The 23445-nt window shown below is 38.2% G+C and overlaps 1 protein-coding gene across 3 annotated transcripts in view; it reads right to left on the bottom strand.

Annotated features, from left to right (window-relative positions):
- STK32A (serine/threonine kinase 32A) overlaps positions 1-9348 on the bottom strand; it is a 157075-nt gene extending 147727 nt beyond the window's left edge. For all 3 annotated transcript variants that reach the window (XM_053566321.1, XM_053566320.1, XM_053566319.1), the window contains exons 1-2: positions 9212-9348; positions 5015-5162 (exon numbers count right to left, since the gene is read on the bottom strand). In XM_053566321.1, coding sequence (XP_053422296.1) covers positions 5015-5066 — 52 coding nt within the window. In that variant the 5' untranslated portion in view covers positions 5067-5162; positions 9212-9348. The remainder of the gene's footprint in view (positions 1-5014; positions 5163-9211) is intronic.
- Positions 9349-23445: the final 14097 nt, after the last annotated feature.

The raw sequence follows: 23445 nt of genomic DNA, 5'->3' as shown, positions 1-23445 counted from the left end.
CCAGTCCTTGGTGCCAAAAAGGTTGGGGACTGTTGATCTAAACAATAAAACTGGCTTACAGATTTAATTTTCAACCCAAGTAGTTCCAAGATGGAAATGAAAAATGCCTATAGTTTTAGCATGAGTGTTATTTAATAATCAGCAATTGATTTGTTCATAAGACAGTTTTTGAACTAAAATATTCTTGATTTAAAAATATAATAAAGCAGCAACGAAATTTTCACCAAATGCAATTCCTACTTAAAGTGGAAACATCCCAGAATTAAATTGAGCTACCTCGTGTTTCACTCGTTAGTCTGAGTAAACATGAACTGTGCTACATAAAGAACTGGTAAGGAAACCTTACAGAGGAGCATAACCACCCTTTGTCATGTATTATGAACATTATATTATTTTCATATAAATTACATCACAAATATTTCCAATGTACAAATTTACTTCCATTAAGCCAGCAGGAAAAATTGATGGGAAGAAAATATGTTTCCAGGAGAAAAAAAGTAGGTAGACCTGATCATAAACTCTCATTTCCCAAATGGAGATCCACAAACTATTATGTGCCACAAGGTATTCAAAGAGTTTTTTACAAAAAATGGTTTCATTTTTAAGTAAATAGAAAAATTATCACAAGGCTGAGATTTCAGTATTGTAGGAAAGGTCATTTCAGAGCCCTTAATATGCTAATGTGTACTGTGAATCTCTAAAGAAAGGATACAACTTTTCTAAATTCATTTGGGTAGATTCTCCTAAACATGTATTTATAACTCACTGCTCAGGGAACACTCGAGTTGGAACCACTAGATCAAACTTTGTTTGATCTGTTTTCTTGTTTGTCTGTCTTTCTTTGTTTGTCTGTTTTCTTGATTTTCTAGTTTGTTTCCTCCTGATTCCTCCAATGCTTGTATGGAGAAATAAAGCGCTGACAAGTGAAAACCTTGATTTTTCACTTGTAAAATGAACCATATGTGATTGGATCTGAGGTCATTTACGACAAATGCCTTTACTAAATATCAGACTGTCAAAGATGACTTAATTTGTTAAGAATCTACTTCTCACTAGAGAATTTTTCCTTTAACTTTTCCAGTCATTCTAATGGAAAATAATAGATATAGGACGACATTACTAAAGTCTGATAGGACAAAATCTGAAAATCCTTTGCCTATTCAATTGAGTGCAAATATGCAATGCATAGACATGAAAATAGCCAAGGAGATTCTCAAAGTCCTTTGTAGCTGGAATCAATTCAGTAACCTTCCATTTCTTTTGGATTGCAAAATTGTAGCCAATTTTCTTGGCCCAACATTCTGAAGGACACCAATTGCCTCTAACACTGAAGAAGATGCTGGAAAATTGGAAACAGCCACATATCCTAGGAGATGAACGTTGCCAAATGAAAGTAGAACACTGTTTTCGGCAGATTCAAAGAATAATGCAATAATTGAGCTCTCTCTGCACACTGAGGGCATTGATGAACTCGTTGGAGCAGCTTTTTAACCTGTGGTCAACTTTTCTTAACAACAACACTCTCCTCTGAGATGAAGACTATGGCTTAGTTTAACGAAGCCTGCTGTATCACCGTTACATTCTGTGTACATGCTTGGTTACACAAATGAATGACTGTAAGACTTTCTCCTATGGCCTAGACCCTAAACTATAAACAAGTCTACTTTGTCCTGTTATTAAAGATTTTCTTTTTCTGAATAAGCCTGAAAACTTCAATTATTAGACTCTCAAAATGTAGTTTTAAAAGGTAGTTTGGGCTTACATTTTAAAAAGTAAAACTCTTTGATTTTTATCTCAAAGAGTTCTGGATTTTGCCTTAAATGAAAATACAATAATCCCAGAGGGGATAAAAGATGAAGCAGATGAGATTGTGTTTTCGTGAAGTCAATAACTTGGCTTCTTTTAAAGGACTTTTTTATATAGGTTTTTGCAGAATCCATAATATCTGCCATTCATCAATCCAATTCAATCAATAAACTCCTGAGTAGGTCAACTGACTACAGCATCCACAGAGTTAAATTTAATCAAGTTTGTTTCTTTCAAAAGTTGAAGTAAGTACTTCAAAGAGTTCATGCCAAGAGACTCTGATGCTAATAAACAATACTATCAATTAGCTTTAACTGGGTGGTTACTCTACGTGAGACATCTTGCTGAGTATTTTGCTTGCCTTATTTATTTAATCCTCACAATGACTCAATGAAGTGTGCCAATGACTACTTTCCTTTTACATGGGAAGAAACTGAGGCTCACGGACATCAAATATTTTGCACAAGAGAAGGGTTTTTCCACAAATTAATTCACTAGTGATTATTTAAATTTAGAAATTTTTCCTGGTAACTCAAGTCCCTTTAGAACACTTTATAATCAGACAAATTAACTCTAGTGTCTGATAATAGTTGATCAGGCTCCTTTGATTTTTCTCAAAGAAACATGAGGCTGACTGGCACTTGGCACAGCTGAGATTTGAACCTGTGTATGTGTGTATGTGTGCCTTTCCAATGTACTAACCCATCATGCGAGGCTGTTTCCCATTACTAAAACACAAAACATTAATTAAGAAGAAGACAGTATAATGGTTCCTCAAAATATTAAACAAAAAATTATCATACAATCCAGTCATTCCCTTGCTAGATATATACCCCAAAGAACTCAAAACAAGTACTTGAACATGTATTTGTACACCAATGTTTATAGCAGCATTATTCATAATACTCACAAGGTAGGAACAACCAAATGTCCATCAATCAATGAAAGGATAAGCAAAATGTGGTACATACATATGGTGGACTATTACTCAGCTTTAAAAAAAGGGGAATCCTAACACATGTTAAAACCTGGAAAACATTATGCTAAGTGAAATAATCCAGGTACAAAAGGATGAATATTATATGATTCCACACATACAAGAAGTTGTCAAATTCATAGAGACATAAAGTAAAATTGTGGTTGCCAGGGACTGGGAGTTAAGGATGGAAAGGGAAAGTTATTGTTTAATGAGTACAGAGTTTCAGTTTTGGAAGATAAAATAGTTCTGGAGATGGATGGTGGTGATGGTTGCACAATATTGTAAATAATGTCATAAATTGTACACTTAAAAACAATTAAAATGGTACATTTTGTTATATATATTTTACCTTGATAAAAAAAGTAATTAGAACTTAGATTTGCTCTAAAATATAAAAGTCTAAAAGCACAAAACAAAACAATAGTCTAATTTGAGATCTAATTTGTAAAAGATAGCAAGCCCATTCTGTTCAATAGACTGTGAATCTTATACTTAGTTTTCACTAAAGATCAGTGGAAGTAATAAAACGATTGGCTCAAGATCAGACGTCAGATGGAACAACATGAAATACAAGTGTCAGGAGGTATTCTATCAAGAATAGCTTATCTCAAGGGACATCCAACATCGTATCTTACTCCTAATTACCTTCAAAGTGAACAAAAACACTTTTTCATAAGAAAGAATTCTCAAAATGTTGCTTGGGAAAATTGGTTAAATTTTCTTCTCACATCTATGTGTTGGGAATATTAAACAATTTGAAGGAAATATTATACACATTTTATCACACATTGGGATTCTTTACAACCATATTTTTAAAATAATTAAATTGGCTCATTTTAGTGCCCTAGATTCTGGCCCAGTTTGATTATTTGCATAAAAATATGGATATCAAAACTGACATTGGCATTATTGCTCTTTAAGTAATCAGTGCTTTGGTGTTGTTTTCTTCTTGATCAGAAGCTTTACATTAATCAAATAAAATTTTACCTTGTGCTCAATGCAGTTATGCAAGAAGCCAAATGAACTTACAGGATTTACTGAATAACAAAATTAAAAAAAGCACAAGTTCCCCCAGAATGGTGTACTTTTTCTCCCGCAAATTCAATGATTTTGTAACATGGCAATTAATTACAATCCCTTTAACAAAACTGTGAGCATCATAGGATGTTAGGATGGAGAAAACAATCCATTCCCAATTCTGTCATTATTTAGACTTTGTACATTTTTTCCTTATACTTGGTCTACTCTTCTCATGTCATTTCATAGCTGACTTCTTCTTATCTTTCAGGCTTCAGCTCAAATGTCACCACCTTAGAAAGGCCAACCCTAATCATCCTATCTAAAGTAGCCTCCCACCATTACTCTGTCACTCTGTAAGATCACTCAGAGTGAGGTGGCAGGGAGGACTAGTGTGAGAGCTCCTGAATTTCAGTTCATCCTTGTCCTTTGAGATCCAATTAGCAGAACTCTCTAGAAGTTATTTCTAGGGACCCTTCTCAAAGGCCTGGACAACTTGCTACCTGAGACCTGCAGCCTTCTTTTTCCCAGGCAACCTACAAATAGCTGCCACCCTGCATACACCAACCAGGCTGCTCACCTGGGGAGGCCATGCCCCGCCCCATTCATCACGCTTCATTATAGGATGATGAGAGTACCGAGAGACTCATGTCTTTACTTATCTTGCTGAGCCTGGCCTTGAAAGTTTCACTTTTCTGTAATAAAATGGACTTTTTCCTATGACCTACCCTAGTGAAATTTGTCCAGGATACAGAAACATAGCAGTTAGAAATTCAGAAGGCACCTCCCTTGCATAATGCTATTCCACAATATTACAAATATTGATGATCATTCGCATGCATTTTAATAATATAAGAAATTTCTATAACAAACAGCAACAGGGGTAAATTCAACTGTCCAAGAAACAGCACAAAGGACAAATAAATCGTTTAATTATCTATCACGTGCCCAACCAAAGTTCTCTTTGGAAAAAGGAGGACATTGGTATAGCAGACGGAGATTAAGAAGGCCACCAAAGCTTGCAGGGAAAGTGAAAGGTAAAATCCAGATATTAGAAGATAAGGTCCTTAGGCTGGTCCTTGCTGCTCTACCACCCTTTACCTTAAAGGCCTACAGACTCTGCTTGCACTTTTCTTATGAAACTAGGAGCTTGCTTATACTTTAACTTTGCAAAATTCTATTCTTCGTGTACCATTATCCCACATTTCTTACCATCCTCATTTTCATCAAACACTGGTGCTTTGCTTGAAGTGTTGGCTCCCATGGTAGCGTCTGCCTAGACCTGGATCCTCTAGTTACATCATCCTGGAAGAAACATTCATCTTCACTCAAAACAGGTCACGAAGCCTTAGCTGGATAGCTAGAAAAGAAAAAGAAACGGTATCCTAATAATATGGTGCGTGCTAGGCACCCTGAGTACAGACTGTGGCTGAAATATTAACCTAATCTGTATCACTGCAGTGGAAACTTTTGCACTGGAAAAGATGATTTCAGAAATAAAACATCAAGCAACAGTAGACCACATTCAATACTTATCAGTAGGCAGATCTGGACTTACAAAGCAGGAAGAAAGCAAACTAGTTTTCAAAGTTTAAAGAAAAGTTTCAAATGAGGTCAGCAAAGCTTTATTTAACAACAATAAAAATGAAAATATTTTAGTGTGAATCTGTATTTTTGAGGAAAATGCACTAATTTTAAACTCTTTTTTTGTTGTTGCTGTTGTGTGACCAACAACTTTAACCTTTTTTAGGCAAAAAGATGTATTTGCAATCTCTTTCCCCCAGCCTGGAAGGTACTACATTGGAAAAGGTGCAAATTCTGGTTTAAGCTTTATCGCAATTTGCTGAATTCCTCTAAACATATTTCTCTTTGTTCCTCTTCTAAATTTAGAGAGTTGAACATTATATACATATATGTAACTCTTTATATATTAAATTAAATATATGATACACATTTATATGTATATATATAAAACCCTTTATACTTATGTATACTTACTTATACATATGTAAAATAACTATTGGGTTACATAAATGTATGATACACTCACGGTTAATATAATACATAAAGCATTTTCACAGCTTAAGTGCTCAATAATTGGTGGCTAATCTGAAATTCAAATTAAATGATCATCTGAAAGATAAAAAATGCTGAAAAAAGTATGCTTATAGCTTTCTTCCATTTAAAAACATAATGACAATTGGTATACCTGAAATTGGTAGAAATGTAGCATTCTGGTTCTAAAACGGACACTGATAATGGCTTAGTTAATTAACCTCTTCCCTCCAGAATGGAAATAACAATGCTTACCTAACTTACAGGCATCACAGGTTTAGAAACCTATAAAAGCCAGCCAGGTAATGCAAAGGAGTGATCCAGACCAGGTATATGACATCAGTATTTTGTGAGGACAATGGTGACACTGACTTCACTTAAAAGAGATAGTTGCTCTTAGATCAAACAGATTATTGACAAGTAAAATCATGGGTTTAGGGGACCAGATATTCAGATCAACCAAAAAATGAGTAAAGGTCCGATCTTATACAAAATAGTACTTTAATAGTACGACTTGAGAAAATTTCATGCTTGGGACAAATATGGCTCATGGATATAGTTATTGATACAACGTATGTAAGGCCATTATCACAATGCCTGGCACATATTATGCAAAGAATGAATGTTAGCTCTTCCTATTTTTGATAGTAGCAGTATTTATTTCCTAATTGTACATATATTTTTAAAAGAGTTGATAACTTCTGATTGATTTCTTCTTGGACTTTCTACACTTGAAGGAGATAGAGATTAGAGGCAGAATTGGAGAAAGTGTTAAGGATGAGTTATTGCAAAAGCACTGGGGAAGCTCCTTAGCAAATGTATAAGGAAAGCTCATTTTCCCATTAGGAAAATGTAAGTAAGGCCTTAATTTGGAATGCAGACTCATTAAGAAAATGCTACTGTTCACACTAAAAGCCAACTGCTGGCAAAGTGCCTTATGGACTTTAAAAAAATCATTTAATGAAGAGCAAAGAAAAGAGTCAGCAATTAGGAAGCAACCAATTAAATGGTTCGGGAGAGGGGAGAGGGTAGGAGCAGGTGGTAACAGGTGGCTGAGGGAAGCTCACTGGGATTATTGAGGTCCAGGAAGATAGGACTCAACTTTCTCTCCAAGCTAAAAAATCAAAAGGCTTTGAACTCCAGCAGACAAAGAAGTTAAGAAGAAACAAGTGGCATGCCCTCTGTGTTTCACTGTGCCTTAGGAAGAAGCAAATAGGCTATTTCATATTTTATTCTTGCATTTAAAATCCAGAATAAGTGGAGAATAATATAAGGCCTGCACCACCAAAGGCACTAGAAAGAGATGAATGGTCCTAAAAAGAACATTAATTTAAGGAAGTGCAACTGTTAGCCACAGACTACGGCTACATTCTCTTTTATTTTGTGCTTAAAACCTGAGCACATGTAGTTCACACCACACCCCAGTCCTGCCATTCTTATATTTTTCTTCACACCTCAGGTTTTCTCAAGTAGCCGGTTTCCCTGCAACATACAATGTACCAAACTCTGACCTTGCAAGTTGTCAAATCAGAAAGAGAAAGAGGAAGGTGTATTATCACAATTTTCCACATTTCAGAGTTCCGTGTTGTATAGACAATTTTGTTTGCCACAGATCCAGTGATTTTTAGTGGGAATAAAATATGCACAGGCTGGGGTGAGCCAGGCCGATGGAAATATTGGATGGTGACTTAATGTCTTCACTGCTGCACCTCACAGACACAACCCAGTTTGTAATGGTCTTTTTCATTTTCTCCCCCATGTGGATAACCAAATTAGATAACTTTCATCCATATCCATAAAGATATTAACCTTTCTCTGACAGGAAAATAGAGACACATCCTTTCCCGTCTGCTGAACAGATCCTAGGTCTTCTACCAAACCCCCCAACTTCCTTGACCTCCTAGTACTATCTGCAGTGTCACCCTAAGCATCATTTTAAGAAGACAGCTACTATCCATGGAAATGAAAATTATAAACATAGAAAATACAAAAGAAAGAGAAATTTATCAGATTGTAACTGGGAACTAGTTCCCTAATACTACTGTCATCTTTGGCCTATTCTTGTGGGAGATATCAACAAGCAAGCTTCTCTGAATAGCCAAGGCTCCTGAGGTAAAGAGGTGTTGTCTTCCAGAACTGGAGAACACAGGGCGTGATGCAAGAAAGTTGCAACTTCTGATAGAAACACTGAGATTTCATTGTCACAGAATGTTATTTTGTCTGCATTTTGAAAAGCAGAGCTTCTTAAAGTGAGCAATATTTAGAAACACAGGAAAGAAAAAAAAACATGAAAAACTCCTAAATTAACAACACTCAGTTAACCATTGTTTATATTTTTTCAGCTTTGCTTCACATTTTAATACAAGATGTTTAGGTAAACATTTCCACTTTAACCTTCGTGCCAAATTGATTCCTCTTTCATACTTCCTAAACATCTACAATCAAGAATCGCAGGGTGGTGCCTGTAGCTCAGTGGGTAAGGCCACCGAGGCTGGAGGGTTCCAGCTCGGCCCAGGCCAGCTGAACAACAATGACAACTGCCACAACAGCAACAAAAAATAGCGGAGTTGTGGCGGGCGCCTGTAGTCCCAGCTACTTGGGAGGCTGAAGGAAGAGATTCGCTTAAGCCCAAGAGTTTGAGGTTGCTGTGAGCTGTGACACCACTGCACTCTACCCAGGGCAACAGCTTGAGACTGTCACAGAAAAAAAAAAAAAAGAAAGAAAGAAAGTAAAAAAGAAAAGAAAATTAACAAAGAAAAAGAATCTCAAATACATTGTACAGTCCTCTTTCTACCATTTTTGCAAACACACAAAAAAAACGTTTGAAATAAGTCACCTAAACGGCACTGGACAGAAGAGATAATATTTTGCACTTTGCTGTGCTCATTACCATCATATTTCTGAGGTCCAGGCATTAAGTGTGCTGATCTCTACGGTCAGCTTTTTAAGTGCTGCATAGCAGTCCACAGCGTGAACAGAACACATTTTAATTTTCTGTGTAAAAATATTCAAACGCCTTGACGAAAAATCCTTGTGGAGATGAAGCGAACCATAAAGGCAGTTAGTTTGTTAGAAGCTGAGTGAGACAAACAAAAAGAAACAAAGGCCCTTACTTATCTTGACCCAGCAAATATGTACTGAAATCTGCCGGGGTCTGTGTCTGAGTCAGCACGAGGCCGGGGGACCAGGGGGCGTACAAACAGCCGGGATTGGCCTCAGCCCGGATCTAGTTGTTGGAGTTGTCTCGACCCGCGCTGCCTTTGTTTTAGTTCTCTTCCCTTTTTCTATCCCAGCTTCCCAACAGTGCCCGTGGTATGCAGGTTCGTTTAAAAAACAAACTAGACCACTGCTCACCTAGTCCCGGTTCTTCCTCCACATCTCCCATCTCAGAATGATGCTTTCATCCTTGTGGCAGGAGCCGAGAGAACTCCAAGAGCAGGGAGAACAGGGAAAGGCTGGGAGCGCCGGGCAGGGCAGGGCAGGGCAGGCTGGGGCTGGCGGCACCTGCGGCTGCCGAGGGGTCCGAGCGCCGCCCGAGCGCGCAGCTCCCCTGGGAGGCGGCTCCGGGACCCGGAGAAGAGGCGGGGAGCAGGTGCCGGCCAGGCGTCTGGGGTCCGTTGGTGGCCGGCGGAGGCCGGACGAGAGCCGGGGAGTAGGGCTGCGGGCGCGGCTCCGAGCCCGTGTGGCCGGGATCCCGCCGCGCCTTGGCCGGGTCCAGAGCCGCCGGGTCGCGCGGCGCGCCCCAACTTCCCGGCCCGGGGTCGGGCTACCCTGAAGTGACCTCCCGAAGAGACCCGGGCAGCGTCGCCGAAGTGGTGGGTGTGGGGTGCTGGGAGGAGCCTGCAGATCTTAGATGGGGAGAGGTAAGATTTCCTTTAAGGCTTCCCTGGGGTATGGGCGTGGGGGTTGGGGTAGAGACCCAAGTGAGGTTGGAGAATTTTACGGGTCTCAGCAGGAAAGCCAGTTTAATCACCGTGTTGTAATAGATTTGTTTGTTTTGTTTTCTTTTTCATTTTACTGCTGGAGGAAGTGAGTCACACAGAGAAAAGACTTGCCCAGCGTAGCGTAACAACTAGTGGAGAGAACCTTCTAGGCTCGGGTCTCCACGAGCCCTCAGACGCATTGTTACACTCAGCGCCTGGTCGGTGGGGTTGGGCTAGGGACACAGTGCAGAAGGCAATCCCGCTGAAGTTTCTGTGTTTCCTCCCCAGGAGCTCCTGTACTTTCCTTTGTAATAATCAACAAAATCAAAATAAACTTCTTATTGTTCCCCCTGTAGCCAAGTCTCCTGCACTCTTAAGCCTACATGGAAAGGTCACAAGGTTGTGGTGAGGGTGCCTGGCTGTGGGCAGGGGCCGGGCAGGGAGGATGGAGGGCGGGCATGAGTCTAGTTTGGGGGTGGGCTGAGGACAGCTTCTATTCAGCTCCACATTTCCCTGCCATGTGGAAATACCGGCTCAATGCTGCCAAATATTCAGATTTTTAAAGAGAAGCTGGAAACAAGAGTTTTTGTCTTCAATCTCCCATTATTTTTAAACATTGAAAAGTTTTCAAAATGTTAAACACTATGTTGGTCAAACAAAATGTGTCCGTGGCTGACTATCTGCTTCAGACACCCACTGATTGATCTATCTAGATGTAAAAAGTTCCACAAAGCGCAGGAACCATGTTAGTTTTGTTCGCCTATTTTTGTTACCAGATCCTGTAATGGTGCCTGGTGTATGTTAAATATATGCTGAATTGTTGGAGCGTTTGGGGTCCCTTAGGGTCAAAAGCCCTGTAATGTGTTCATTACACAAATATTGCTGGACAACTTTATAGTTATCTAGCCATTTTCCTCCTTGTCTCGTCGCAGTCATGGGCTACCTTCTACCCTACTATTTTCAATCTTGGAATAACCTTTAACTCACACTAACCCAATATTTTACATGTGGGGTCTGAATGTGGTATTTGCTCAAAGCTGTGCTGTGAATTGATGGCAGAGCTGGGTAGAAACTTAACCTCCAGGCAGTTGCTCTTTCTGGCGCCTTATGTTGCCAACTCTTCATGAAGACCCAGTTGGACAGAGAATTCATTGCTACATTTAACAGGGAAACTGGGGAAGAGAGCTAAAAGCAACTAAGTTTAAGAAAACAAAATAGAATATTTTATGAATTCATTTGGGGAGAGAGGTTTTTTTTGTTTGTTTTGGGGGGTGTTTTTGTTTTGTTTTAAGGCAAAACTTAGCCACCTGGAAAAACACATTGTTTTCTTGTAAAGCCTGATGTTTTCTAAAACCCTTTGATTATCTTCATGGCGTTGGAGATACACTACAAATTTGTTGGGCCTGTATTATTTATTTTTTCTCCTGAGGAGATGATGTTCACTTTATCACTGAGGAAACTGAAACTGCAAGGAACTGGTCTGAGGCTGAAGCCTAAGTCTATGGAAATGTCTTTAATTTGATGTTCTGGCCGACATAGAGGGCTTTGGAGTCAGGCAGTCTTGCACTCAAATGCCAACTCCGTGAATTAATATATCAGAGATGTTGGCCAAGGCACCCCCGAGCCTTAGTTTTCCAATTTCAGTTCAGGGCTGATAGTAGTCATCCCTATCAGCTCTGATTACTGGAGGATTAACTGAGGTAATATATATCATAATGGTCTTAACACAGTGCTTGGCAGCGCAGAGCAAATAAACACTCAGATTCTGGCAACTGTTAAATGTGGCCAATATGAGAAGCCGGCTACCAGGTGATGGCCCAGCCCCTCTCACATCTGTTCTATGCATCTTCGTTCTGTTGGTACAGTCACGTTTGCTTAAAGTAAAACTACTCATTAGTCTTAAATGTATTTGTCCTTATAAAGGCTTGGCATATCACAGATTTCATAGAAAAAGTGATTCTTATTACTGTATTATGCAGGCTATAAAATGCAGGCCTATTTCCAAGAGTTGATTGTGCTTTATTATTTTTTATTTTAATTGCTAAGCCTCTCTTGTTGGTATTCCTATCTTAAAAAAGCTGTCAGGGAAACTCAGATGCTGCCACAAAGTTGTACTTGGGAGATTAGGCTACATACTTAGGGCAATCTCTGGAGCCCCCCAGTGGAAAGGAGAATGAAGTAACGAGTAAATCGTTTAGGAAGTTCTGTGTGGATACACACACAGAATTCTTAAAAATTAAAAATGTAGGCCACAGTATACAAGGCAAATTTTAATACCATGAAAATTCAATCACATTATTCTTGGATTAAAACTGTGTCCTGGGTTCCACTGCATTTAGAATAAAGCAACACACCTTACTCCAGGAGACAAGACCTTATGCTGTTTCCTCCCTGCTATTCCGTCCTACTTCATCTAGGGTCAGTGTTCCTCTGCTCACTCCACTCTACATACCTTCTGCTCTTTGCAGATCATACCCAGCTCGTCCCCACCCCAGGACATTTGAATGGCTCTTTCCTATTCATGACATGGTTCTGGATTCCTCCTCGTTAGGCTGTCAGCTCACATTTTGCCCCCTCAGAAAGGCCTCCCCTCAGCCCCTTCTCTGAAATTGTTTCCTCACTACTTCCTCCATTCTCCAGGGTGTACCCTGCTTTCTTCCATCTGATCACTCATCATGAGCTATAATTATTTTACTTGGACCATTCTTTGCTATGTTTTTCCTCATTGAGTACAGGTTCTTTAGGGGCAAGAACATCATATATACAGCGTTGAACCCAGTATTTAGCACACAGAAGATGTTCAGCAATCAAATACATCTTTGTTTCCATCATTCTTTTCCTTGAACAGCTGAGAAGGAAAAAACAAAGACATGTCATACTGCAAAAATCAGACCTGTGTAGGACTATGTTTAAAGGGTCCAAAGTCATGTAAGAAACTATTGTTGTATCTAAGGATTCTGTGGTTTGGATAGAAGCATAAACCACAGCCTGAGAGTGATAGGTTCCTAGGTGGGAGCCATCGAAAAACAGAGATTATATCAGTTAGCTCTGCCTAAAGAAGTCAGAAGCCTGGGCATCATTTGATCTGTGTCCTGAAGGATGGATGTAGGGTCACTACACACAGAGGAGAACTATGTCTGGAGAATGGAGCCATTAAAAAATGTGTAATATTTTGGGACATTATAAAAATTTTAGTGTACTTTGAGTGCAGGGAGTTTAGTGTAGAGCGAGAGAAGACAGGGAAAACATATACACAAGTTTTACATTTAAGTTTGCAAACTTGCCACCATGCACTTGCATTGGCAGCACTGTACAAACAACTCTATAAAGTTCAATAACCCTGATATATCAGTGTCTCACAGCTGTGTTCATGTCAGTGTGTGTTGGTATCTGGTGAGTGGCAGTCATTATTATTGTTGGTTTTTTCATAGGCCATACAATGATAACTCTGATGGTCATTCCAGAAAGAGAGCTGCAAAATTGCTTTGAAGGGTGGACTAAGCGCTTGTTTTGGTGCATAGCTTCTCAATGGGGGTACTTTGAAGGTGACAGTACTGATATCAACAATGAGGTATGTAGCACTTTGTATAGAATGAGTTCTCAGACTTAATTGTCAGACCTCATACTATGAAAAATAGTTTGAAGAATAAGCCATAAAAGTTATCTAATGCAAAGCTCTGAGACCTATTAGCAGGAAAACAGGAATATAGAGTTTTAGTAAGATTACTCTGCAGTCTGTATTTACTCTTGACCTTATCTCAGTTATTAAAAAATAACTCTCATAAAATTTTAAAAAGCATTTCCTTAGAAAATAATGAGATCTATCACAATGTCTCCTACTTAGTAAGTTCTTCAGTATTTGTTGACTCCGACTCAATGTTCAGCTTTACCTGGTTTGTCCATGTCTATAATTACTTTGAGAAACTACATGAGAAACTTCAACTTCCTTAAGAATATTTATCTTTTAGATATTACCTTGACAAAGATCCTCCATTTTATTTTCCAATTTCATTGAATGATTGAAGTTCACAGTCTCTATGCAGCCTTTATAAATTCTGTAACCTCAAGTTCATTATCTGTTTAATAATGCATTCCTGCATTGTTGATCATTTGTCTACAGTGGGGAAGGCATCAAGCCAGGAGCTAGAGATGCAGAGGTAAATAAACAATCCCTGCTCTTGAGGAGCAAGCATTCCAGTGAGCTCGCGGTCCATGTCACGCTGTCTTCACTATTCACCCTGTGAACTTGACATAAATTGATTGCAAGAGAGGGAAACAACCATATGAAGTAATAAAGAAATTTGATTTCTAGTATCCCAAATAAAAGCTAGGCATAGTTTTAAAATATTCCTAATACATGTTTATTAGAAAATACCTAACACTGGAACATATTCTTCTTAGTAAAGTATCTCAAGAATGGAAGAAAAAGTATCCAATGTACTCAGCCCTACTATGAAACTAATTTTTGGCTTTCATATGAAAGTTATAACCCAGTTATAACCTAAGAATTTGGGGAATGGGGAGAAGGAGGGGGAGGGAGGGCGGAGGGAGGGTGATAGGTGGGATTACATCTGCAGTGCATTTTACAAGGGCACATGTGAAACATAGTAAATGTAGAATATAACTGTCTTAACACAATAACTAAGAAAATGCCAGGAAGGCCATATTAACCAGTGTGATGAAAATGTGCCAAACTGTTTATAAAACCAATGTATGTTGCCCCATGATCGCATTAATGTACACAGCTATGATTTTAAATTAATAAAAAAGAAAATACCTAACAGAAAAAAAAAAGGAAAATGGGGATTAGTTAAAGCACAGAAGAATATTTATGGCTTCTAATATTATATGTGTATGTACATATATAATACACAGACATATACTCATTTGTTCCACAACATTGATTAACACATGAATAATTTTTGTTTTGAGACAGAGTCTCATTCTCTTACCATGGGTAAAGTGCCATGGCATCATCTTAGCTCCCAGCAACCTCAAACTCTGGGGCTCCAGTGATCCTCTTGCCTCAGCCTCCCAGGTAGCTGGGACTATAGGCACTTGCCACAATGCCGGGCTAGTTCTATTTTTAGTGGAGATGGTGTTTTACTCTTGCTCAGGCTGGTCTTTAACTCTTGTGTTCAAGCAGCCTACCCTCCTTAGCCTCCCAGAATGCTAGGATTACAGGAATGAACCACCAGGCCTAGCTTCAAGTGTGACTTGAATTTCACTCTAGAAAACTTGCACAGTAGGGCATTGTCATTGAGCACAAGTATTGTTAGCATCAGACAGACCTGCATTTGTTTCCTGATTCCACCACCTAAAGCTTTGGTGGCCCTGTGCAAGTCATTTAGTCTCAGAGTTTTTGTTTCTTGAACTGTATGATATGGATACCAGTAGTACCTACTCCGGGGAGTGTCAGGTTAATTAAAAGAGATTAAGCACGAAAGGACTTAGTGCAATGTTTTGTGCAGAATGGGTACCCAATAAGTTGGGTTACTTTTATAAAAATACCTCTCTTTTGTACACAAAGTGTGAAAGTGCCTATTTCATGGAACACTTATCAGCACTATTTTAAAAGATCATTGCTGGAAGCCACAGCTACAGCATTGAAGAATATAAATTCTTATTTGGCGGAGGCTAGGCATCTGTCAAAAAACTAACACCTCTGCTGCAGGATGATAAGGAAGTGATAGCAGAAGTTAGGGAGCTTCATGAGGGCGTAAATGAACTAGACAGTCTAGTCTAGGAATGTCAGCAAAGGTGTCACAAAAGATTAGGATTCAAGGTTGGTTCTAAAAGTAGAGTACAAGTTGTGCAAAGGGAAGGGGATGAGAGTGTTCTAGCCAGAGGGAACAGCATGAACAAAGCTGTTCAGGCAAGAGAGAGGAAGATGCGGTCAAGGAGACCAACAAGCTTTAGTGTGGCCAGGGAAAACAGCAAATGCAGTATCCTAGATGTGATAAAGGTCATGTACAATCACGTCCCTTCATGTAATTCACACAATAAACCCCCAGATCATGTGGTGTTGTCTTCTGTTTTCAGGACAGTAAACAGAAACAAATGGTTTAGGTGAGTTTCCCAAACTCCCAGACCTGATTTATTGCAAAGCCAATACCATTTTTATTATACTGTAGGTTTCCCCTCTGTATGGCATATGTGCGTGGTATGTGAGTATGTATGGGTATGACATACATTTTTAATCCTTTTGTCTATATCATACTTGTAAATGTAATGATAAAAAATTCAACCTTAAAAAAGAACATTTCTGTGAAGTTGTTTGAAAGCCAGGAGATATAAACTTGTTCTAGTTGATGTCAAATCTTCATAGTATTCCACCAAATGTTCTACAATTGACAGCTCAAAATGTACAAATGATTTAAATTCTTAAAGAAATTTGACCTTATAAAAAAAGAAACATTCATGCCTTGACTTTGTCTTCTACATCATTAGTTTATATCATCACTCTTATAAGAGATGGGATGAAGTTGTGATATAGAAAGTAAAAGAAAGAGTGATCTTATGCATCTGTAAACAATTTAATTTGCTCCTTAGGTCACTGGTTCCCTCCCTAGCCCTTAAGTGAGCACATGTGTGTGCACACCCCCCACCCCAGCTACACAGTCATGTACCAGCATATGCACATATTGAGATCCAGGAACATGAAGGAGGAACAGGAAGTGACCTCAACATTTACCTCAATTACATGGCAAACTAATGAGTCCTCAATCTGCCATTTCCCCCTTCCTTGTTGTCTCTTAGTGTTTTTGTAATAAGGACATCTTTGTAATGAGCTTGAGCTGGCCTGACATATGACCCACAAGTGAAGAGAATAACAAGTGATTCTGCTCTGACAATAGAAAATATAGTGGATGAAATTATATTTCTTTTTCTTTAATCGCCTAAAGAGATTTTTTAAATCTCTATAAATCTATAAATACAGGGTGGTCGCAAAGTTTGTGTGCAATTTAAAACAAACAACTATTTAAAATTGCACACGAACTTTATGGCTACCATGTATATACGATACTTTTCATGTTTAGGGTGAAAATTAAGTTTCATTGGATTAATATATATGTTTTGTTCTGAAATATTATTTCTAAAATTACGAAGTTCTGAAGGTTGTGTTTTTCCCCTTAAAAATTGCCCTGTTTAGACATAAATTATTTTTCAGTCTGGCCTATCTGTGCTGTTATTACAGATATTTTCTCCCAGAATTGTGAATTTTTCTATTTTTGGAGGCTATTTCACGAAAGAGCTTAAAGAAGGCTGATATGGAAGAATTTAGGGTATAAGTCAAACAAAGAGATTGTGAAACAATTCTGAATGTGTCCGTAAGAGTAAAGGTAAAATGTACACACATCTCCATTTGATGCCCGTCCAAGGAAAGGGTGCTGTGCTCTTCAAAAGCATCTGTTTTACTTTCCTAAAATTCAGTTTAACTTGTCATTTTTTATATCTTCCTGGATGTGGAAATGACTTACATTTTTAACAAATCATGATATTAAACTATAAAAGAGGAATGGAAGAAATACAAATTTTTTAATTTTTTTTTGCTTTCCCAAGTAGTCCTAATCTTCAGAAAACTAGATATATTCGCAAAGCCCTATTTGTCAATCAGAATTTTATTCTGCAAACCCTATTGTACCATTTGTATACAGAATCATTTAAAATATATTTAATCTTTACTTTGGGATGGTTATCCTTTGACAAGTATCCTTAATAGCTTTGGTTCTATAGAAAATGGCTCAAGACCTAGAGGACGGTGGTAGAGAAACAGCATTTTGAAAGGAGCCTTTTAGAAGAACCCAGTAGAGTGCTGTCAGGCTGAATTACTAAAGCAATTTGCATGGATTTGTCATAGTCTAAAAGGTCTCTTTTTACAAAATGGTCTGTAAATTGTTCAGATCAGAATGACACATGTTCACAATGACTTATATGAACAGTAATTCCAAGTGTGAAGCACTGTTTTTTGATGTTCTTAAGTCCACATGATTTTAGTGAAAATCCAGGAAAGGGTCTTGTTATTCTAGGTTGTGCCTTCTTGTTCTAAGTAGCAAGTAATAATATTAATAAGAAGGAGGATTATATTAATAACAGATAGAGGAGGAGAAATAGGCAAAAACTACAGATAATAATGATACCAGAATTAAGCTCTTCAGTAAGTCCTTGGTCTTGGGGATTCAAGGAATGAACCCACAGACCACAGATCAGTGGCAAGACAGGATTTTTATTAGAAATTAAAAAGGAGGGGCAGCTCCTGTGGCTCAGTGAGTAGGGCGTTGGCTCCATATACTGAGGGTGGCAGGTTCAAACCCATCCCCGGCCAAATTGCAACAAAAAAAATAGCCAAGCATTGTGGCAAGTGCCTGTAGTCCCAGCTACTTGGGAGGCTGAGGCAAGAGAATCGCCTAAACCCAAGACCTGGAGGTTGTTGTGAGCTGTGACACCACAGCACTCTACTGAGGGCGAAAAGATGAGACTCTGTCTCTAAAAAAAAAAAAGAGAGAGAGAAAAAAAGAAATTAGAAAGGAATACAGAGAAGTAAAAGACACCAGAGCTTCTGGCGAGGGAAAAGAACTAACTGGGGAGTCTCTACATAGGCTCTTTTATCTAGGGGTATTAGGTCTTGAGAATTATACTTGAGCAAGACTTGGCAAACAGAAACATGTTTTCATCATTAATGAGTATTATTGACAAAGGAATGAATGCAGTCCCTCTAGCTCAGGGCAAAAGGCCAGGGTGTTCCATTCATAAACTTGCCCAAGCCTAGGAAAACTAGGGTCCCCTGTCCAGCTTTGAATGAGAGAACCCTGTATCAATAACAAATATTTATTTTTTGTTTTTTATGTGTTAGGTAGGCACTAAGCCTATTTTCACCGTCTCATTCAATGCTAACATTTCCAATGTTTAGTTAAGAACACTGGGCCTTCCAGGTCAGACAGCTTGCCCAAAGTCACAGGCTAGAAGCCCAGGAGGGCTGTCATCAGGGCCATGTCTTCCACCACTGCAGAATTCTTCCTCCTGTATGACATTTTCAAATTTCGAATTAGAATAGTGGGGTCCACTTGTCACTGAAGCACTTGGGGTTAGCTCTGCACCTATGAGGATGTCGTTAGCCCATACCTGAGATCTGACTTTCCATCTGTAAAATGAAGTTGGACTATGTGGCTTCTCTGGTCACTTCAGGTGCTGCTATTCTATGACCATGGAACGTATCCTATGTCCTAAGAGTTAGGGTGATCGACCCTTGCTTTGCCCAAGATTGAGAGAGTTATCAAGATATGTGATTTTCAATTTGGGCAAAACAGACTGTTGGTCACTCTACTACGATACCTGATACATGTACTTCATTGTTCTAGACATAGAATCCATTTAGTTTTTGAACTTCTTTGTAAGTTTTTCTTTCTTAAACTTTTTTTTTTTTAGAGTGTAGAGTGCTGTAGCATTGTGGCTCACAGCAACCTCAAACTCTTAGACTCAAGAGATCCTCTTGCTGCAATCTCCTGAGTAGCTGGGACTATAGGCGCCCTCCAAAATGCCCGGCTAGTTTCTTTTTAGAGATGAAGGTCTCACTCTGACTCTTTGGTCTCAAAATCAAGCAATCCACCCACCTTGGCCTCCCAGAGTGCTAGGCATTAGCCACTGTGCCCAGCCGTCTTTCTTAAACTCTTAAGGAACTGAATAGGAAGTGGAATATTTTGCTTTTTAGATAAGCTGTTGATATTCAACCAGGGCATAGAGTAGATTATTTGAAGGGACTTGGGGTGTGTGTTTTCCTCTCTGGGCATGTTTTGTATTATGCTGAGTTGCTGAGATGGTTTGTTTCCCCTTCCTTTCCTTTTACATGAAAACAGTAGGGTGGTTTGTTTTGTCAATTTGCCTTTATATTGGTATTTGAGGAATGCCTGTTGGCAAGATTACATCATTTATAATCCATTTGAAATTATCGCCAGTGATGAAAGGGAATGATTGAGTAGTAATAATAACTTTGTTTTAGTTAGTGCTTACTTTTTAAAAGACATTTTACATACATTAACTAAAATCCTGACAGCTCTGATTCCAGGTAGTCAATATTATCTACACTGTAAGAGTGAGAAAACTGAGATTTAGAGAAGATAAGTAACTGATTGAAGTTAACAAATTGGGTTTGTTTGTTTTGCATTGTTAGAAAGGAAATAGGAACTTGACACTGGGTAATTTATAATGCAAAGAGGCTTGTTTGTATCACAGTATGAGAAATATGGTGCCAGCATCTACTTCTTGTGAGGAGTTCTGGGAGCTTACAATCAATGCAGAAGGCAAAAAAGGAGGCGGCGTGTCACCTGGTGAGAGGGTTGCAGGAGATGGTGGTTTTTTTAAACAATCAGCTCTCATGTGAACTAATAAAGTAAGAACTCACTCATTATCATGAGAGAACAGCAAGTCACTCAGGAGGGATCTTCCCCATGACCCAAACACCTCCCACTTCCAGTACTAGTGACCAGGTTTTTTTGTTTTTTTATTTGGGTTTGTTTTTTTGTTTCTTTTGAGACAGTGGCTCACTCTATTGCCCTGGATAGAGTTGCAGTGGTGTCACAGCTCACAACAACCTCAAACTCTTTGGGCTTAAGAATCCTCTTGCCTCAGCCTCCCAAGTAGCTGGGGCCACAGGCGCCTGCCACAATGTCCGGCTAGTTTTTCTATTTTTAGTAGAGAGGGAGTCTGACTCTTACTCAGACTGGTTTCAAACTCCTGAGCTCAAGAAATCCACCTGCCCCAACCTCACAGATGCTAGGATTATAAGCATGAGCCACTCCACCTGGCCTAGGGACCAAGTTTTAACATGAGATGTGGAGGGGCCAAACAGCCAAACCATATCACAAATCTAAACTGGGATTTGAACTATGATGACCCTACATCAGAGTCCCTGGTTTTCCCATGCTATTGATGGCTTCTGTGGTTCAAACAGCTAAAATTTCTAGTTTGTGTGTAAGTGTTGCTTGTGATTCTAAAAATTCCAACTAAAAATATATTTAGATATCTGGGTTTTTCCTTTCCATTCCTGATTTCTTCCCATGTAAGATAATGAAATCATTTCTTCAATAGATAGGGAACAAATGCCTTATTGTTGTGCTGTATTTTCCCCCAATTTTATAAGTTCTTGCTTACTAGGATAAAGTTTTATTTCTAGTTTTTGTTAGAGTAAAGATGCATTTTTATCACTAAAATGAAAAAATGACAGCAGAAAATTTTTATAGGTCTGAGTAGTGCAGGCAACAAGAAAAAACATTTCAATGAAAGGATGTCATTTAAAGGACTGGACATATTAAACTACAGTTTTAAATAATATGAACTATAAAATGCATCTATTTATATCCAATGTATAATATTAGAAAATCTATAACTCTATAAAAAATAGATGCAAATCTTTTTTCTAATGACTAATTAGCATTAACACTATTTTTATAGTCTCTGAACAAAAACCAAAATTATGAGAATATTACAAACATTTGTTACTTCCTTATATGTGAATTTGATCCTAAAAGAAACACGAAATGAAAAATTGCTCCTTTTATACTAATGCAGAACCTAAAGTTTAGCCAGGTTAAATTGTGTGACTAAGGAACATAGGAGATAACATCAGCAACTATACTGAAATCTTAGTGAGTCTGATACCACTACACCATGAATTATTCCAGAAATTTTTCTATTTTTGAATGTTTTGGAGGCTATATTGTATGCTTGTATTACAGTGAACATAATTAACTCAGACACAGTTACTACTTATGACTTTATTTAAGTTAAGCACATTTTAATGCATCCATTGATAATCTATATAGATTCTATAATGTATATTTCTATGTGATTCCGAACACCCAGGCTGTCCACATGTGACTAAATTAGGAGTTTGAAAAATGTCTGGATTATTAGCCCACGTTTCCTATTTTGTGTGTAAAGCATTCTGTCAATGTGACTTATTTTCAGCTTCTGTCTTTATGAAAAAGCCATTTTTCTTCCAACCATGAAAGTTACACAAACTTTCCTGTAGAGCAACCACCCCCGACATTTTTGGAGCCAGTTTCATGGAAGACAATTTTTCCACAGACTGAGATGGTCAGAGGAGACAAGAATTAGATTTTCATAAGGAGCACACAACCTAGACCCCACATATGTGTAGTTTACAGTATGGCTCATGCTCCTCAGAGAATTTAATGCTGCCTCTGATCTGATAGGAGTTGGAGCTCAGGAGGTAATGCCAGCAATGGGAGAGTCTGTAAATGCAGATGAAGCTTCATGTGCTTTCCTGGTGCCCACCTCCTGCTGTGGCACAACTCCTAACAGGCCACAGATCAATACCAGTCTGCCATCCAGGGGTTGGGTACAGAAGCTGTATAGGACACTGTTCCTCTTAATTAATTTTGTGATTGTAACAGTTTTCACTGGACACTTAGTACAATGTGTGTTTTTATCTACTATCCAGTTAGTTCTTCCTGTCTGTCAGTTTTTCTTTTGAAGTAATAGAAATTGAATGTTACCCAAATAAGAATGAAAGATAAAGAACTTGCAGATTACATATCACCTAATTGAAATCTATGTTTTTTTCTCCTATATATAGAGTCATTAATGGCTGCTAAAGTCTTAAAAACAAGAAAGGCTTAATTTGAAAGCATAAGATGTAATTAGGTTCCAAAGTAGTTAAATATGGATTTATATTGACAGTTAATGTCAAACAAATAACTTTCATTTTGCATATATCAAAACTTAATCAGAGGCATAATGGTTAGGTTTGCATTTGTTGTAGACTCAAAGACTTATAAAAGCATGTGTAAGCATACAACTAAGCAATTTATAAAGAGTCATTATGTTAACATTAAATATAAATATTGATAATCATAATCTGACTCAGAGCATTTGTTTCCATCCACCATCCCTGTGAAGGAAGAAGGAAGTTATTTCAGCTTATTAAATAGAAGATTAGAGAAGTTAGACTCCTTGCTTTTTATAGTTATAAAAATATTTTATTTAGGAAACTATGAACAACTTGAAAAAGAAAATATAATGCATCTTCCCAAGGCAGACCATTCATTGAACTTACATCTTAACTAGATCATAAAATACTGACAAATTTCATGTTGAACTTACACTTCAGAATATCCTCTATCATAGAGCCCCATATTTAGGTGAAATTCTTCTTTATAGCCTCTATAAAGGCCTAGTTCCTTTTATTTTTATGTTTCGACTTGCTTTCTTAAGAAACATTTTATCAGTCATTTCAATATTCTCATTTTGGTTGGTTTCCATTGGTATAGGGTTATTGTTTTCTATCCTTTCACCTTGAGTCTGAATGAGTCCTTTGTAGGTTATATGTGTTTCCTGGAGACAGCAAATACATAGTTTATATATTTTTATTCATTCAACCAACCTATGCTCTTGAGTGGGGAATTCAATCCTTTTATGTTTATTGAAAAAATTGATAAGCAGGATGCATTTCTGTCCATCCTGCTGGGTAGAACCTTATTGCTTTGTTTTACCTATTACACCATTGTTTTATATGGGATCTGAGCATTAGCTTTTGTGTTATTTTACACTGGTTGGATATCAATGTATAATGTAGTACTTCCCGTAGGGCAGGTCTGATATTGACAAATTCACTCAGTATATGCCTATCTGAGAAAGTTGTTATTT

Source organism: Nycticebus coucang, chromosome 17, assembly GCF_027406575.1.
Source record: "Nycticebus coucang isolate mNycCou1 chromosome 17, mNycCou1.pri, whole genome shotgun sequence".
Classification (NCBI taxonomy): Eukaryota; Metazoa; Chordata; class Mammalia; order Primates; family Lorisidae; genus Nycticebus; species Nycticebus coucang.
This window is presented reverse-complemented; position numbering and strand designations above follow the sequence as displayed.